Here is a 19,124-nt window from a genome sequence, read left to right as displayed (position 1 = left end):
AAGCCGATAAATGTAGCCGATCCGATATAGCAGATCATATCTATTTTGTAGCAATTTTTACTAGAAATTCGATTGTGAAGTACCAATTTAGCTTGTTTATAGCAGCAGTATTGCTACAACAACAGCTGACAGTACACTGAAGCAGTAATAACAACATTTGTGATGTAAGAAATACAACTAAATACATTTATAAACATCATTTGGTGTGCATGATCATGTATTTCTAAACAAATATACATATCTGTATCTGCTGCTTTTTTCAGTGTGGTGCCGATCTGATACTGATATACAAAAAACAAGCCGATATATGGTTTTTCCGATAACCGATCCGATTATCGGTGCAACACTAGTATAAATAGCCATAAAAATCACATAGAAAACCAGACCTGGAGATAATCGCTTCAACTGTAAACAGGCAAGCATTGTTTATAAGGTTAAAATAAAAAGTGCTAACCTCTTAAGTAATGAAATTTTACTTTTGCTTTTGCTGAGGCAGATTACTGAACTTTAAACAACAGCTTGATAATTCCTTAGTAATTTGATATATGTTTTATGTTATAGTTAAAGCGTGTGTGTGTACGGAAAATACAGCACGAGAGGGAATGTCGAGAGGCTAATTTGGCACGAAGCAAAGCTGAGTGCTGTATTTGCCTCAAGACACCCCTGAGTGCTATATTTTATGTACACACAAGCATAGGTGGTGCTTAAGTGTTATACTGTACTTCCTGGTCATCTGGCTTGGAGCAATTTCCTCTAGTACTCAAACCGCTGCAATTTTCAGTGATCAGGATATCAGTTAGTGTTTATATAATCTATTTCTAGTCGTAGAATGAGCTAATAGGATTAGTTAGGCTAGTTTTAGCGATTTACAATGTCACGCACGCGATCAATCATGCTGTCTTAGTGAATTCGTGTTTAAATAGCTTCATGATCAGGTGATCTGTAAGTGTTTATACAATCCATTTCTAGCCATAAAACGAACTAGTAAGTTTAGTTTGGCTGGTTTTAGTGTTTTACAGTGTCACGCATGTGGAGTTGTTTTTGTAACATTCCTTAAGTAAATTCTCTGCATAACTGTACTGTATTTGCCCAATTAGCTGCAAAGCTGTTCTGTATGACTCATGCAGTACAGTTATGCAGCTAATTAGTACTGTATGGACAATGCAGTATGCGGCATCACTTTGACCCTCCCACGCATACAATATAGGATTATATGGTATGGTTCGTAAGTCAAGTTATAGCAGTGTAAAAGCAGTAGATTGGAGCCTCTACAAATTTGGCATTGAGAGGGTTTTAATTAAAACAAAGTGAATTGTGGTGTATATGATGCACCTAATATTTAAAATACAGATAAGCTGATTGATGGTCAACTGTTGGTTGTGTAGAAAAATATGTGTGTAGATGTTTAGCATGTTTGAAAGCATGTACACTACACTATCAAGTAAAAGAAATTCATATAGCTGTAGTGAGTGTTTTATAGACTCTATACATGTCATCGACTAATGTTAACCCCTCAATACTCAATAGCAATGCTGTCATAAAGTTGAAAAGGGTATGTTATGCATGTCGAGTGCATCTAACAGCAGAGAGTATCCTTGTGCAAGAGACTATGCGTTGAACCATGAAATCTTCTGTCATGCACATAGACATCCATAGTATAGCATTTTATATAATGAAGGAAATTTCATTATTCAAGAATTTAAACATCAAAAGTATGCACAACATCAAATTGTCTAATCTATTCTTCATGATAACGCATAACAGCTGTATTAATTTACTAGTATCTCAATATGTGTTCTTAACTTACTATAGGGTGATGTTGTCGCTGGTTCCTCTGATGGATCATGGCAAGGCACAAAGTACTTTAATGCTCAACCTGGAAAAGGGATATTTCAACCTGTTGCTTTGTTAAAACATCACACTGTTTCTCAATTTTCAAATGGTAAGAAATACATAGCATACAGTACAGCAGGTTTATAAGATAATAAAAGTTGGCACCATAGTACCAGAGCTCATAATACGTATTTGTATTTGTGCTGTCATGATATAGAAAAACTCTCTATCATATATCACCAAAGTTTATGTCACAATAGGAACGTATATCACAATATAGAACTATTTCAAGACAAACATATACATACACCTCATTGTAAGTTAAAACTTTAGTTGAATGTACGCCACAAGTAAAAGCTACTCAGGGTAACTAGGTATTAAGTACATTTTACTACTGCTACTTTAAAACCTCACAGTTTACTTTGAGGTTGGCTTGTGACCACTACTAATGTCTGGCCTCTCCCACATCATTGTACTAAGTGGCACACTGATTGGCTATATCATATCATATCGCCACCTTGTTATATCTATTAAACTGCCAATATAACCTTACAAATGTGCTGCTCTAAGTAGAGTATATCTCTTAGTATATTCCCTTCATTCTGTTTTATCATACAGTACAGGGGATAGGAATCATATTATCTTGATCTAGCTTCAACCATAGTTGAACAAAAGTGCAGTACAAGTGCATTAAAATAATAGAATACAAATCCATTCATCAAAGACTGAGATACTCTTTAAAAAGTCATATACTCTAATAAAACAATCAAGAGTATTATAAGTGTCTACTAGACTGTAGTAGACCTTTCTCTGTCAGCTAACCTAATACTATTATGTATTTGAACAGCCAGTGTAATAACTTGACACCATATAATTTGGCACCAACAATTTCAATATGTCTACATACAAACATATCATGTTGTAAGATTGACAAGATCATCCAACAACCTCACCAGTCAGGCACATAGAAAATTACTGAGCAACAGATTATAAGGACCATTTATGGGTAGACTACCCATGAATATCATGTAATCAATTTCTTTATGTAACTATATATAGCCTAATCGTTCTACACTAACTACTAATCACAGTGTTCTATATGTACTAGATAAAGCACTGCCGCGAGTGCTATACGGGAAATATAGCACGAAAAGAGTGGGCGAGAGACAAATATAGCATGAGGCAAAGCCGAGTGCTACATTTTGTCTCGAGACCACTCTTTGAGTGCTATATTTCCCGTATAGCACGAGCGAAAGGCAGTGCTTTATCTGGTATAGAGAACTGTCAACTTGAGGTACACACAAGACACACGAAACAATTAGAAACTCACGGAGAAGTGTTATGATCGCTAGAATAGGCATTGCGCCTGTGTTTCACCTGTGTTGCACTGTGCTGCGCCTTCATTAGTCGTTTTGTGAGACTAATCCGTCTTCTCAATACGAAAAATTTTTGATTGTGGTACTTTAATAAGGATATTTCCATGATATTCTTAGGACTCGTCCGTTCATGTGAGCAAAACTTACTAAGAACGCTCACTGCTGCTGACCACAAGCAACCATCATCGAAATCTTTAAGTGTGTCTATAAATAAATTCCAGTGGTTTTCCTCTTACCGGTTGGGTTGACTGGTCAGCCAGCACGGTCAGGCTATCAGCCTACACTGGCTTGGTTGATTGGTTGTACTGACCAAAATGAGTGATTACTCACTCAAAGTAGGCTATCAGCCTACAAAATAGACCTGGCAGTTCTATAGCTACCTGATATAGAACTGTGGTCTATTAAAGTGTTCTATAACTGCCCAGTATAGAACACTTGTGCCTTTATGGTGAATATAGAACACTTTTTTGCTTTGATACTCCCACGCAAAGTTCTTTATATATATATATCTAATCCAAAACAGCCAAGCTGTAAAAAAAGTGTGCGGCCCTCAAAAAGGCTATGGTGAAAAAAGATGTGAAATCCAAGGTGGCAGCCAAGAAATGGCTGTGATGGTAGGTTAATGGTAAAAATTTTAATAACGACAATTCAGGTGAATTTTTGTGCTGCTTGGTCTTGGCAAAAAATTCACCTAAATTGCTGTTATTAAAATTTTTACCATTAATCTACCATCACAGCCATTTCTTGGCCGCCACCTTGGATTTCACATCTTTTTCACCATAGCCTTTTTGAGGGCCGCACTGTTTTTTTACAGCTTGGCTGTTTTGGATTAGATTTCATTTCTTTTTGTGTTTCTATACCCCAAAGCCGGCCATAGCGGCTTTGGGACTTTTTTAACCTGTCTTTTTTTCTTTACCACAGGAAGAAGAAAAGATGAAGCAGATGTACCTTAAATATTTCTGATTTTATCAGTAAATGTACAAATTATATATATATAATACATATATTTATTACAGAACTGTCCATGGTGGTTTCTTTGTAACTGAACACTCTTCAAAGTAACTTCTTCTAGCTGATCTCTCTACAGGGTGATTTGTTTGTAGCTGAACTATCACCAAAGTAACTTCTTCTAGCTGTTCTCTCTACAGGGTGATTTATTTGTAGCTGAATTCTGTACAGGTGATTTTTTTGCTGCTGAGCTCTTTACAGAATGGTTTCTTTGTAGCTGAACTCTCTACAAGGTAATTTCTTCTAGCTGAACTCTCTACATGGTGGTTTCTTTGTAGCTGAACTCTCTACAAGATAACTTCTTCTAACTGATCTTTCTACAGGGCAATTTGTTTGTGGCAGAATTTTCTACAGGGTGATTTCTTTGCAGCTGAACTCTCTACATGGTGGTTTCTTTGTACTGTAGCTGAACTCTCTACAAGGTAATTTCTTCTAGCTGATCTCTCTACAGGGTGATTTGTTTGTAGCTGAATTATATACAGGTAATTTGTTTGCAGCTGAGCTCTTTACAGAATGGTTTCTTTGTAGCTGAACTCTCTACAAGGTAACTTCTTCTAATTGAACTCTCTACAGGGAGATTTGTTTGCAGCTGAACTCTCTTCATGATGGTTTCTCTGTAGCTGAACTCTCTACAAGGTAACTTCTTCTAGCTGAACTCCCTACATGGTGGTTTCTTTGTAGCTGAACTCTCTACAAGGTGACTTCTTCTAGCTGATCTTTCTACAGGGTGATTTGTTTGTACCTGATTTTTTTACAGGGTGATTTGTTTGCAGCTAAACTCTCTATATGGTGGTTTCTTTGTAGCTAAACTCTCTACAAGGTGACTTCTTCTAGCTGATCTCTCTACAGGGTGATTTGTATGTAGCTGAACTCTCTTCATGATGGTTTCTTTGTAGCTGAACTCTCTACAAGGTAACTTCTTCTAGCTGAACTCCCTACATGGTGATTTCTTTGTAGCTGAACTCTCTACAAGGTGACTTCTTCTAGCTGATCTTTCTACAGGGTGATTTGTTTGTAGCTGATTTTTTTACAGGGTGATTTGTTTGCAGCTGAACTCTCTATATGGTGGTTTCTTTGTAGCTGAACTCTCTACAGGGAGATTTGTATGTAGCTGAACTCTCTTCATGATGGTTTCTTTGTAGCTGAACTCTCTACAAGGTAACTTCTTCTAACTGAACTCTCTACAGGGAGATTTGTTTGCAGCTGAACTCTCTTCATGATGGTTTCTTTGTAGCTAAACTCTCTACAAGGTAACTTCTTCTAGCTGAACTCCCTACATGGTGGTTTCTTTGTAGCTGAACTCTCTACAGGTGATTTGTTTGCAGCTGAACTCTCCACATGATGGTTTCTTTAAATTTGTAGCTGAACTCTCTACAAGATAACTTTTTCTAGCTGATCTCTCTACAGGGTGATTTGTTTGTAGCTGAACTATCTACAAGATAACTTCTTCTAGCTGATCTCTCTACAGGGTGATTTGTTTGTAGCTGAATTCTGTAAAGGTGATTTGTTTGCAGCTGAGCTCTTTACAGAATGGTTTATTTGTAGCTGAACTCTCTACAGGATAACTTCTTCTAACTGAACTCTCTACAGGAAGATTTGTTTGCAGCTGAACTCTCTTCATGATGGTTTCTGTGTAGCTGAACTCTCTACAAGGTAACTTCTTCTAGCTTAACTCCCTACATGGTGGTTTCTTTGTAGCTGAACTCTCTACAAGGTGACTTCTTCTATCTGATCTTTCTACAGGGTGATTTGTTTGTAGCTAAATTCTGTACAGGTAATTTGTTTGCAGCTGAGCTCTTTACAGAATGGTTTCTTTGTAGCTGAATTCTCTACAAGGTAGCTTCTTCTAGCTGATGTCTCCACAAGGTCACTAGTTTGTAGCTGAACTTTCTACATGGTGGTTTCTTTATAACTGAATTCTCTACAAGGTAACTTCTAGCTGATCTCTCTACAGGGTGATTTGTTTGTAGCTGAATTCTGTACAGATGATTTGTTTGCAGCTGAGCTCTTTACAGAATGGTTTCTTTGTAGCTGAACTCTCTACAAGGTAGCTTCTTCTAGCTGATATCTCCACAAGGTCACTAGTTTGTAGCTGAACTTTCTACATGAACTTTCTACATGGTGGTTTCTTTATAACTGAACTCTCTACAAGGTAACTTCTTCTAGCTGATCTTTCTACAGGGTGATTTGTTTGTGGCTGAACTCTCTACAAGGAAACTTCTTCTAGCTGATCTCCCTACAGGGAGATTGGTTTGTAGCTGAACTCTCTACAGGTGATTTGTTTGCAGCTGAACTCTCCACATGATGGTTTCTTTGTAGCTGAACTCTCTACAAGGTAACTTCTTCTAGCTGATCTCTCTGCAGGGTGATTTGTTTGTAGCTGAACTATCAACAAGGTAACTTCTTCTAGCTGATCTTTCTATAGGTTGATTTGTTTGTAGTGGAATTCTGTACAGGTGATTTTTTTGCAGCTGAGCTCTTTACAGAATGGTTTCTTTGTAGCTGAACTCTTTACAAGGTAACTTCTTCTAGCTGATGTCTCTACAGGGTCACTAGTTTGTAAACGAATTCTCTACATGGTGGTTTCTTTGTAACTGAACTCTCTACAAGGAAACTTCTCCTAGCTGATCTCTCTACAGGGAGATTTGTTTGTAGCTGAACTCTCTACAAGGTAACTTCTTCTAGCTGATCTCTCTATAGGGCGATTTGTTTGTAGCTGAACTCTCTACATTGTGGTTTCTTTGTAGCTGAACTCTACAAGGTGATTTCTTCTAGCTGAATTATCTCTTTCTATAGTTGCATGAATTCCCTACAAGGTAACTTCTTCTAGCTGATCTCTCTACAGGGTGAATTGTTTGTGGCTGATCTCTCTACAGGGTGACTTGTTTGTAGCTGATCTCTATACAGGTTACTTGTTTCTAGCTGATCTCTTGAATTCTCTTCGGGTGACTGCTCTATTAGGATGACTGCTCTATTAGGATGACTGCTCTATTAGAGTATCTCGATCTCGCACTTGCTACACCAAGTTGGATTTCGTGTTATAACTCCATGGCTTTAAGTCTGATTCTTCTACACCATTGAAGAGCCTTTCTAAGATGATAACTCCATCTGTACAGCGATTTTCAAAGAATTACCCCAAGCAGTTTATCTGGTAGGCGTGGCAAGCAGTCGTTTTTTTATTAGCTAATCTCGATTGCGTAATTGTTACACACTGTTGGTTTTTTCGTTGTATCTTCCTGGTTTTTAGCTCGATTTCTTTCAAACCACAAAAGGTTTGAGGTTCAATAGTTAACCTATTCACCCACCGATTTTCAGCTTCTTCCCATACGCGGTTTACCCTGTAGGCGTGACAACATATTGGTGTTATTTTTCGTGAATAATCGCTCATAACTCTTTGCCTGTTTATCGTATTCCAGCCAAAGTTGGTACAGAGATGCGCCGTTATACCCCCCTTCTGTGTGCCAAATTTCAAGGCGATCGGATATGACGTTCGCGTTTTATAGCAGTTTTTGTAAGTGTGCGAAAAGAGGAAGAAAAATAAGAAGAAAAAAAAAATGAAGAAACTAAGCCAATTTTTGAAGTCGCATATCTCGGGAACGCTTGAAGCGATTTCGCTCAAATTTGGAATGTGGGGTGCTGAAGTTGGAGGGAATGTCCACAGCAAAAATCGTCTTGTTTCATCAAGGCAGCACAGAGCTACGGAGGTGCGAAAATTGCGTTTTCTTTCTTCCTGTCAATATACTCACGGGTGTTACACGCCGGCTTCTTGGGCCGCACGACACACTACCGTGTGTCTTGATATATATATATATATATAGACGACCAATGTTTATTGGGAACCGCAAAAAATCATGAAAGGGTGATTGACAACACTAGGGATGTGGTGATAGTTGTAACATATGATATATCCATAAAATCCCATGACATGGTATGTTGTGGCCCATTTATGTCTTACTAGCATTGGTACCTGCCCTACGTCTCCACATTAAACATTTTAATGCCAGGAAGAGGGACCAAGCATTAAACACCAGAATTGCTCATGTACGTAGCTATGTAGTGTGCATAGTGATGTAACATTTTTTAAAGAGCATGAGGTTTCCTTATGCCATCCTGCTGAAATTAATGATACAAAACACTAAAGTTTATTGTTTTAGGTTTTGACAGGAATGTAGTTCAATTATTCAATACGTCTTCCCTACCAGTGACTTCAACGTGCTATAAAGAACAAACAAAACCTTCATGCAGGTCAACTAATTCGACAATAATTAATATATTGGGAACCAAGCATAAATATTAGTGTCCTATACTTGCTGTGTAGTATGCATGTTGATAGTGCTTTAAAGTACATGGTCCTTATGTAGTACATATAGTGAAATAATGAGCACGCAAGGTTAATTAGCTAAAATGCATGCAAGCTAAGGCAATTGTATATGCAGTATACCTACATTACAGGTGGTGTACACATGGTACAGTTTCAGTTTCTACATGATGTTTACCTTACCAACTGTCACAAAGAGAAATGAACTTGGGCATAAAGCCAACATACAATTTGCAATTATAGTTACTGCATGGCAAGCAAAATTGTCCTATGCTATGCACTTTCAGTTCTGATGTTGCAGTGACACATACATATACCTCTTGCTATACAAAAACTCAGTTTTTATTAAGGTAATGTATGATCCTTTAGAGCGAAAGCACGTAAGCAGGATTATAGTGAAACAGTTGTGCCAGGTCAGAGGCAGTTCCTCAGTGTAAACTACAGTATCTACATGGTTCCAGTATTATAATTTTTCAGATGCACAGTAGTATGTGTCCAATCATGCAAGCTGCCTATTTACTACAGCAGTAATGAGGTAAATCTGCAGCTGAACAAACAGTTTTGCATGTCAGTGCACACGTATGTGCTTAAAACAAAGATGTAGATATTCTGGATACTGGTGAAAGATGCTTTTACCTACTCTAATACAACACACTGGACCAACCAGGGGTTAATCTAGGGGGGGGAGGGGGGGGGCACAGGCCCCCTCTGGGTTAGTTATTGCCCCCCCTAGGTTTATACCTAAAGCCTTGAGAAATGGAAAGGTTTAATTGATCCCAAAGTTGTTTAATCCAATGGTCAATATTCAATGGCATCACAGTAAAATTTCACCAAAATTGAGTATATTTACACCTAAATTTTCAAAATTTTCCTGGGGGAGCATGCCCCCAGACCCCCCTAGAATCCGAAGTGACTTACTTCGCCCCCTCTAGGTTTATATTCTGGGTTGAGCCCTGCCAACAGTAGTGTATAATCACTGGACTGGAATACTGCAATGGACTACTGGACTAACATGTTTTGGTTTTACACATTTTTAAGGGTGGGTTACTGTACATTTGGGTGACTAGTGACAATAGTTCATAACTGAGTGGTGAATTATGATACTTTAATCCTCAAATGTAGTAGTGATAAGCCAAATGGGTGGTTCAATTTAATGTATTCTAATCACTGGTTGACAGTATCCACTCTACTGTATAGCAGATACTGACATGTGTGTATACCCAAAAATGTTTCTCTCACAGTTAGGCACATGTGATTATTGTGATACAACTTTCTATAGCATATATGGTGTGTGTGAACACACAAACTAGATCCCATCACATAACTGGTTATATTTCATTACTGGAATGAAATGTCTGCATTCTGTTAATTGTATTACAATGCCATTTACCTGTTAATAGAAGTAAAAAAATTGCATGGTCATAGCACAATGGCACACAGTACGTGCAAGTTTTAAAAGTAGGTAAATTTAATGTGCCCCCATTACAGACAGTTACATATCATGGACTCCAGTGACTAATCACCAATTCACAATAATTATACGTATGTTATAGAAAGTAGTACAATAATCATGTGTGCCTAAGAGTAAGAGAAAGGTATCCCTACATGTCAGTATCTGCTATACAGTAGAGTGGATACTGTCAAGTAGTGAATAGAATACATTTAATTGAACCCATTTGGCTTATCACAGCTACTTTTTAGGATCATATTCACCACTCAGTGATGAAATGTTGTCACAAGTCACCCAAATGTACAGTAAACCCACCCTTTAAAATGTGTAAAACCAAAAAAATGTCAGTCCAGTAGTCCAGTCCAGTGATTAGACACTACCTTGGACAAACACACAGATGGACAAATATGTTGGCAATTCGCCTGCCCTATTCCAAAAGTGCAATAAGAGTCCCTATGATGTGAGGCAGTTAAGTGCTGAAAAGCTAAGCATAAGAGTTTGTAGATGAAGACTTGCATGGAACAGATAGAGCAAAAAGGTGCATCAAAAATGTCCCAAAGTGAAAAAGAAAGTTATGACCTAGGAGGGATTGAACCCAGGTTGGTTATAATAACTTGGTTAAGGGAGGTGCACAAATCGGGGCTAGCAGGGCCATTGGAAGCAGTGGAAACAGAAAGTGGAAATGGAAAACGGAAATGGTCAAATTGTTATATATGTGTGAAAGCCTCACTTAGTGGTCACCTCTTAAAGACCACCTTTTTACAAAGACCACCTCTGTACAAAGACCACTTTGTAATTAGGTTCTAAAAGATAGTTAAGGCATGCTTGATGATCTAATTGATTAAACCACTTCATGGTCACCTTTTATAAAGACCACCTCTTTGCATGGTAATGCTCAAACATGTATTTCGTGACTCACAGAAAGGTCACCCCATATTTTGGTCCACACTTCATTCAAATCATCGCTTAGTTTGTACCAGAATGTCTCATAACAAAAATAGCCATGATAGTGAAATGTAGCTAGTCAGTACAACCTACTGATAATGAAAAAAGTCTCGTAAGGAGATGATGACTTTTAGAGCCGAGCTTAATTTAGCTAACCTAGCTGTTTTGATAGTCATAAAATTGGTTTGGAACTTATTACAATGTGAAAAGGTGGTCTTTGTAAAGAGGGTGGTCTTTATAAAAGGTGACCATGAAGTGATCTTATAATAAGATCACTATGCCTTAGCCATCTTTGAGATCCTATTACGATGTGGTCTTTGTACGGAGGTGGTCTTTGTAAGAAGGTGGTCTTTAAGGGGTGGCCGCTAAATAAGAATTTTACTCTAGGATATACATGATGATTTGACCATTTCTGTTTTCCATTTCCACTTTCTGTTTCCGGTTTCCATTTCCACTGTTTCCAATTGCCCCACAAATCACCATCTGTGGTTTTGACAGGAATGTCGCTCAACTTTTCAGTGATCCTTCCGTACACCAGTGCCTTCATCGCCCTATAAAGAACAAACAAAAGCACATATTGATTTGCTACAACAACTCTTGGGTTGCCAGATGATGGGCGTTTAATTTCGCTAAAGTCCAGTGTCAATACGTGGTTTGCATGCCAAGATACAATGGGCTGAAAGTCGTGTTTTAAAAAGGTGTACACAAAAAGGTACTGAATAGAAAGGAAAAAAAATCTTCCAGCACGTGGATTCGAACCCACGACCTCTTGCACGCTAATCAGGCATTCTACCACTTGAACAGTATGTGCTGTGGTTTTCAAAGGAATGTTGCTCAAGTTTTTCTCTACACTTTGGCCTTCTACGCGCTGTAGAGAACGAACGGAAGCACACGTGAACTCGTGATAACAATCTTAGAGTAGCCGGATGATGAGTGCTTCGTTATCAGTACAGATTGTGCCGATTCTCGCTGAGCTTGGTGAGTAAACAGCATGACGGTCAGACGGACAGACAGCTTTTCAGCTTTATATATAGATATTCTAAACAGTAAACAGGGCTGCTGATCTTCATTACCATTTTAGAAATTCTTTGGAGCTGGAGGGCACCCATATAATATATAAGTTACATATCTTCCTACTCCCCTGCAGTACAGTAGTACATATTAGGATCATGAAAAAATGGGCTTTTCCAACCAAAATCATTACCCTAAAACCATCCTTAATTTCCCTTCATGACAGTTTGGCAGCATTGTTAAGCCAAAATATGTCTTCAGACCAACCCCAAACTGGACATTTAATCCAAAATTAAGTCATGGTTATAGACTGAAGTTTATAGAGATTAAATGTCCACCAGTATAATGATTATGTCAAGAGATACCTCTGATGAATTATTCTTATACTTATTGTGACGTGATTAATTCTTTTGATGTTTTAGTACTTCTGTGTTTGTTTTGTGTGTGTGTTTTGTAGTTGTTTTTATACAATGTCTTATACTGTATATTGTGTATGTATGTCTATAATATGTGTGTTGTACATGTGCTTAACCAGGGAAGAAAGGCTGGTGCCAAATTAAACTATAAATCAATTAACACTGTCTTTATTTATTTAGTGCAACCACCTGATACAAATAAGGTGGAATCAGTAAAGGCTGCTACCCTGCAAACTCCATCAACTTCTGAAAAAGAGCAGCTCACAGTCATGAATGAAAAATTAGCAAAATCTGAAACTATGTACCAAGACCTAAGCAGCAAGTACCATCAACTATATATTAGATGCCAGGAGCTTAATTCCACGTGTCAAAGGTTTGATATTGAGCAAAAGAAGTGTGAATCTGAGCGCCATCAACTCTATATTAGATGTCAGGAGCTTGATTCTAAGTGTCAAAAGGGTGAATCTGAGCGCCAGGAACTTGCAAGAAAATGTGTAGGGCTTTCAAATAAGTGCTCATATTTAGAGACTGGTGTAATTCCTGCACTCCTAGAGAGGTTGGATACTTTAGAGGCTGCCATGTATGCAGTAGAACGACTGTGGGTAATCTCTCGTAATGACATACAGCTTAGCAGTGAAATATTGGGATTTGGAGGATGGGGTGTAGTAAAGGAAGCAATTTACAAGGGTCAAAAAGTTGCTGCCAAAACCATCCATGAAGAAATAATAAGCGAGCACAACCAAGGTCTCTTTCTGAAAGAGATTCAGATGATGGCCAAGTGTCACCACAAAAATCTTGTGGAGTTTATCGGTGCTGTTCCTGATGAGCCAGCAATTATTGTAATAGAGTTAATGCAGTCCACCCTAAGAAAAGCACTCAAAAAAGGAATGATTTTAGTTCACCAAATACAGCCAGTATGTGTTGATGTTGCACAGGGACTACGTTACTTACACAACATCAGACCAAAGTCTATCATCCATCGTGATGTCAGTGCTGCCAATGTGCTACTTAAAGCTACTGAAGGAGGAGGATGGATAGCTAAACTATCAGATTTTGGCTCTGCTCAGTTTGCCCATCTTGCCCAGACCCCAGGCCCAGGTGCTGCAGTATATGCTGCCCCAGAAGTTACTGGTCCACCACGTCAGCAAACGGTGAAGATCGATGTTTACAGTTATGGGGTACTACTAGTAGAGATATTGACTAAAAAGATACCCACTGGAAGCATTGTTGGTGACTTGAGGTCTCTTGAAGCACAATGGCCCCAGTATGTGATTATAAGCAGAAGCTGTGTTAATGTTGACCCTGACCGGAGACCAGCTATGACCAAGATTCTCACTGACCTGAATGAAATTAAAATATAACAAGCTGTGCGAAACTGTTATACATGCAACTACATGTGACAGCTATATTTAGTTTCGTTTTTAGTGGTTTATTGCACTGCACACACTATCGTTTTGCATTTAGTGTTTTAAAAGGCATACTTTGTACTTTTAGCATACCAATTTTTGTACATTTTAGAGTGTTAGCTATAATAGTATGCTTACATAGTGTGAAGAAGTGAAAACTGTTTCAGAAGTTGGATTTGTTCAGGTGATGGAGTGGCTAAAACTAAAGCAAGTCTTTAGACATTAAAATATAAATGTTATTTAATTGAAGAAAAGTAGCTACCAAGAACAGTTGATTTAACTATGAGAAATCTCTTTTACAGGGTACATGTATTTTAATTGGTAGGAGCAGAATTATTTGTCAACATTTGCCACACTTAAATCATTCAATGCAATACTATTAAAGGACACATAATTTGTATCAGCACATAGGCCATATATTTAATGTTCAAAATATCAAGCTAAATTTTTAACACAAGAAAGGTAAACACTCAGCTCCTCATGTTAGCTATTAAAATTAAATTGACTAATAATAATTATAGTCAGATCCCAAAACAAAACACTGTGAGCAAATGAACTGCCTAGGTGATAGTTAGCTACATAAGGGTGGCTTCACTGGCATCATAGGTGCATGATGGGCTGCTTGTATGCAGTTTATCTATAAAAGTACAAAATGGGTGAAACAGTGATTAGGCCACTCCAAATAAATTCTCTGTTTCCCGTCCACCGCCCGCATCTAGTTACTGCCAGCTCTAAATATTCCATTATTCCGTATTCTCCCATTATTTTCCGGTTATTCTTGCATACTGACAGGCTCAGATAAAGCTATCTTGAAACAGTGACAGCTCACGTGTCAGCAGTGCTATCAAGTCGGCACAACTTCACGTTTGTGTTATTTTTGCAACTTGCGAAGGAAGGAACAAGCTTATAAGCTTGATTTTATGCAGCCTTTTTGGCTGTGCCAGGCAAATAATGGCTTGAAAAGTTAGCAATCTTATAATGAAATAATGGAAATGGACCGCCCGCCCGCATGCAAATACTCCAGAGTCCAGGACGGGAAACAGAGAATTTATTTGGAGTGGCCTTAACACTTGCAATTGATGTCTGGATTATAGATTATTAGAAACAATTGCAACATGAATTGCTAATAGATACCTGCATGCACATATAAAACAAACAAGTCAACTAAACAACGACTAATAGCTAGCTAGTTTGCAAGTGGCTAGTATAATTAATTACAATTTAAATGTATCGTCAGTTTTTATGGTACACACTGTTGTACAGTCTTTTCTAGCCTAGTCCAGGAGTGACCATCCCTTAAAACAAAGTTTAAAAAAGCGGATGCTGACAAATTAATTTCAAACCACCTGAGACTAAAATTGAGGGGACAATTTCATTAACAAAACCATCAATGAAGTGATTAATGTAAATATACAAAACTTCTGTCACATGCAACTTCATATGAGGCAAAAGTCAAAGCAGGCATGGCAAGGAAATATACAAAAAATGCAAATACAAAGACTAATTAATTTGATGGAAATTGCTGCTGCTAATATAAGCTTATGGGCATTCAGAGAATGATTGCAATTGGTTCATAACTTTCTGTATAGTAGTGGTGCTTTCCTTTAAGATAGTTCCCAAGTCAGCTGATCTCAATTGTGAAGTATTGGCAGGACAAACCAAACAGTGCAACTACTGTATTTGCTAATGATTTAACTGCTTTGCAGTATCATGCAGCCACAAGATTGTCATATGAATTAAATGGGCAGATTAGCTAATAGCTCCAATACAATGTCTGGTCAATATGAACATACTAGAGGAGCTGGTGGAGTGGAGGGAGGAGAATCTGATGTACACTTAACTTGCCATCCAAATCAGCAAACACTTTGACACCATGGATGCAAGTTTGAAGTTTAGTTGTTTGAAGAATAGCAATACAGGATAACGGCAATAGGTATATATACCCACCAGCAAGGCAACTGGGAAACCATGGTGGCAGGCACTGTAGGATGTGGTGGCTGGAAAAGAGGACAAATTGCTCAAATTTGTATGTGCCAGCGATGCAAATTCAGCAGAGTTGGAAGTTTATCAGATGAAATTTTCTATAAAAATGACATCTGGCCCGGGTGAAATAAATTTGGGCAAATGCTTATAACAGGGAAGCCACTCGACCGTTTCAAACAAAAGAGATTCGCAAGCAACATTACAAGATAACTCTGTTGACTCATCATAAACCACTTTGCATGAGCCATCCAGATTATAATCAGAAACTTTGCCTTGTATCATCCTGGAGGTTCATCACCTGGCTTGATGTAAACATATACATGGATTATACGTACCCCAACAGGAGGGAGCTTGTCAGAGTTATAGGAATTGTTAGCTGATAACAAAAAACCAGAGCTTTTGTTTAGTTATTCAGCTAAATTTAGCAGGGGTTAAATGTAAGTCAAAATAATCATTATTGGAGACATGGTGTCACAAAAACTCTGGAATAGGAATTGTCCATTGATGTAAATTTGATGGCATTTGATAACAGCAGAGAGGTGTAAATGAACAAAACAGGAAGGCAGTAGAAGGCACCTGTATTTTCTCTAGTATGTAAAATATGTATTGGTGATGGAAATAGATCCAAATGCATTTTGAAGGTCAATAAAATTAATGTCATCATTATAATTAGATGTGATTTGGCTGAGATGGTTTTCTCTAGGATGTTAGAAACAGAATAAGTACCCTACTATGCTCTTACCTATTCAATACTCAAAATTGACAAGTAAAATTTTTATGTAATGTCTTTTCAAGGGGTGAAAACTTATTAAGGCACAACATGGGAACTGGGATACAATTCATATGGCTAATGTTCACCTGTTGACAAACTGTTTAATAGTAAAGATATTAAAATTTGGCTCTTTTCTAATACAGCACCATTTCATGCCAGTGACCATTACAAGACTTAGCAATGTGTGCCATCTACCGAAGATACTTCAGCAGGCAGCTCGTGTTGCCATCTCCTGTTCATACAGGATAATAAATGCTTGCATCATTGGATGTAGTCGATCTGTTGAACTGTTGATATAATTATTTAGTCATATAAGTAGCTACATTTGTCTTGCCAGCGCTCCAGTTATTACTTTTATGGTAACTTGGTAACCCTGAAACTAGACTCCTGACCGTAGTGACCCCTTGTAATTATTATGTACATGTAATTGCTACCTGCCTGCTTTAATAGAGCTTATACTGACTCTTTTTTAAAGAGCATGTCAATCCTTGTCTGTTTCAGATCACAAATTTTATGCATTAATATAAGCTTAATGCACACTGGTGGTTTCCGTATAATAATTAAACATCAGTAAACTAGCCGCTAACGGGCGCCGCCTGACAAAGCGATTGTGGGAGTCAGCATCATTTCCGTAACAACGAAAATTGTAGAGTACCGTGTGGACTGAAAGGTACAGTAGAGTAAGTTCTACCGGTATATTATTTTCAAGTTAGCTACTGTACTACAGTAAAACTACTGTATAGCTAGTTATGTGTGATTTGTGTCCGACTATCACTGAACCCGTAATACAATGCCGGGTTATATAACGGTACAGAAATGTATTACAGAAACCGTAAGGCATCACTGTCGAGCAGTGAAAGGTTTTCCGTTAGTTTTCTGTGCTAAAGTTTACTATTTTGTGCCTATATTAGTACTTATTACCATGCGTAACAAAGATGGGCGTGGCTCTTTAACTAAATCTGAGTAATTTTTAAAGCATTAGGCACATTACCTATTTGTATGGTAAATAGTAGAAACCTACAAGAGTGAAAAGTGTCATCATACAGCTTTTTAAGTATGCTCCAAGCCTCAAATTCTGCCCAGCCTGCGGTAAGTGGGCAATGAACTTGTATGAATGTATATCTACAGCAGAATACTGTTGTGGAGTATGTGATGATCCATGACAAAATTAATATAGCCTTGAATTGTTCGTTCATTGCCACTGCTAGAGCATTCAATGAAGACATCGACTTTTACTCAATTTTTTACTACTGCAATGATAATTGAACCACTGCAAAACAGGAGATGTAAATGTTTAGATTTTTAAAAAAACTGGCACACCATATTTTCACTTATTGCATAATTTGCAGTAAAAAGGTGAAATTGTAAGTGTAGGGCCAAAATTTTGCAATGCTGTTTTGAAGAAATCAGTTGTCACAGTACAAGCAATATAGCCAGTAATCATATATGTTTGCAGAGCATAGCAATCCTAGATAACATCTAGCAAATAAAAAAAGCTCAACCATATTTTGAAAGTAGCTAGAAACTAAGCTAAAATTCTGCTATTATCAGTGCTGTCACGCTATCATGTACTGAATGCATCAAACAATTTCTTTACCAGTGCAGAGTTTTATCTTATCTTTGAGCCATGCACCACATAACTGGAGGTATGATGGTTTTAGTTAGAGAAACATATTAGATGGAGCATCAAAGATGTGGTGACATCAGTGTGCATAGATGCTTGCAAGGGACTAGCTTGACATTTCTTATAAGCAGAATACTACCTAGGGTTGTTGTAAGACTCAAAATTTGTGCACAGTAATCTAAAATAACAATAGCTAGATAACTGGCACAGACCAACGTTGAAACCGGGTCACTACTGCTGACCCGGATGACCCACTGACCCGGATAGCAATCCGGGTCAGACCCGGATGTGACCCGGATTAATAAAGCCGAGACGTGTTTCGGCTAGTCTCGAGCGAGCAAACGAGTCTACATTTTCAGCGTTCGATTCGTGTTGAGTAAATATTGCAACTTCAGCCTAGGTTGAAGACCAAAAAAAAACAAAAAAAAAAAAAAAAAAAAAAAAAAAGGTCTTCACCTACTGACAATAGCTACCCCTCACCATAGATACCTTCAATTTCGTGCTACATACTACACTTACTAACAAATGAGCGTGGCTGAGCGTATGTTGGTAATGCGATAAGTGGGCGTGGCTCACGAAAGAGCTACGCTATAGCGTTTATAAGTTTCCACGTCGTCAAACGAAGAATTTCGTTTCTCACGTGATCCAATCCGGGTCAGACCCGGATAAATTGTAAACCGGGTCAGACCCGGATAAATTGTAAACCGGGTCAGACCCGGATGACCGGAGAAAATGTGACCCGAATGACCGGGATGACCCGGATGACCCGACCCGGTTTCAACGCTGGCACAGACTCAATAGATTTCTATTTTTGAAGCAGCACCATAATCTATATTTCGACTGCTTCAGCATTGACAACAAAGTGTTAATAATTCTGAAAGGGCTATTGTTTTCATGCAGATTGCAATTATCCATATAGGATTGACTGAGTAGGCATTGCTATGCTATACAAAGGAACTATATAGCATATCTTGTTGTAGGC

At 38.0% G+C, this 19,124-nt stretch overlaps 2 protein-coding genes across 3 annotated transcripts in view; both read left to right on the top strand.

The window, feature by feature from the left end:
• LOC136263330 (ubiquitin carboxyl-terminal hydrolase CYLD-like) overlaps positions 1–13,949 on the top strand; it is a 91,484-nt gene extending 77,535 nt beyond the window's left edge. For both annotated transcript variants that reach the window (XM_066057848.1, XM_066057847.1), the window contains exons 5-6: positions 1,813–1,942; positions 12,538–13,949. In XM_066057848.1, coding sequence (XP_065913920.1) covers positions 1,813–1,942; positions 12,538–13,718 — 1,311 coding nt within the window. In that variant the 3' untranslated portion in view covers positions 13,719–13,949. The remainder of the gene's footprint in view (positions 1–1,812; positions 1,943–12,537) is intronic.
• The window catches only part of LOC136262951 (uncharacterized), a 245,500-nt gene that overhangs the window by 218,298 nt on the left and 8,078 nt on the right, over positions 1–19,124 (top strand). The gene's annotated exons all lie outside the window — the stretch shown is intronic.

Source organism: Dysidea avara, chromosome 8 (assembly GCF_963678975.1).
Source record: "Dysidea avara chromosome 8, odDysAvar1.4, whole genome shotgun sequence".
Lineage (NCBI taxonomy): Eukaryota > Metazoa > Porifera > Demospongiae > Dictyoceratida > Dysideidae > Dysidea > Dysidea avara.
The sequence above is the reverse complement of the archived record's forward strand: the minus strand, read 5'-3'. Positions and strand labels throughout refer to the sequence as shown.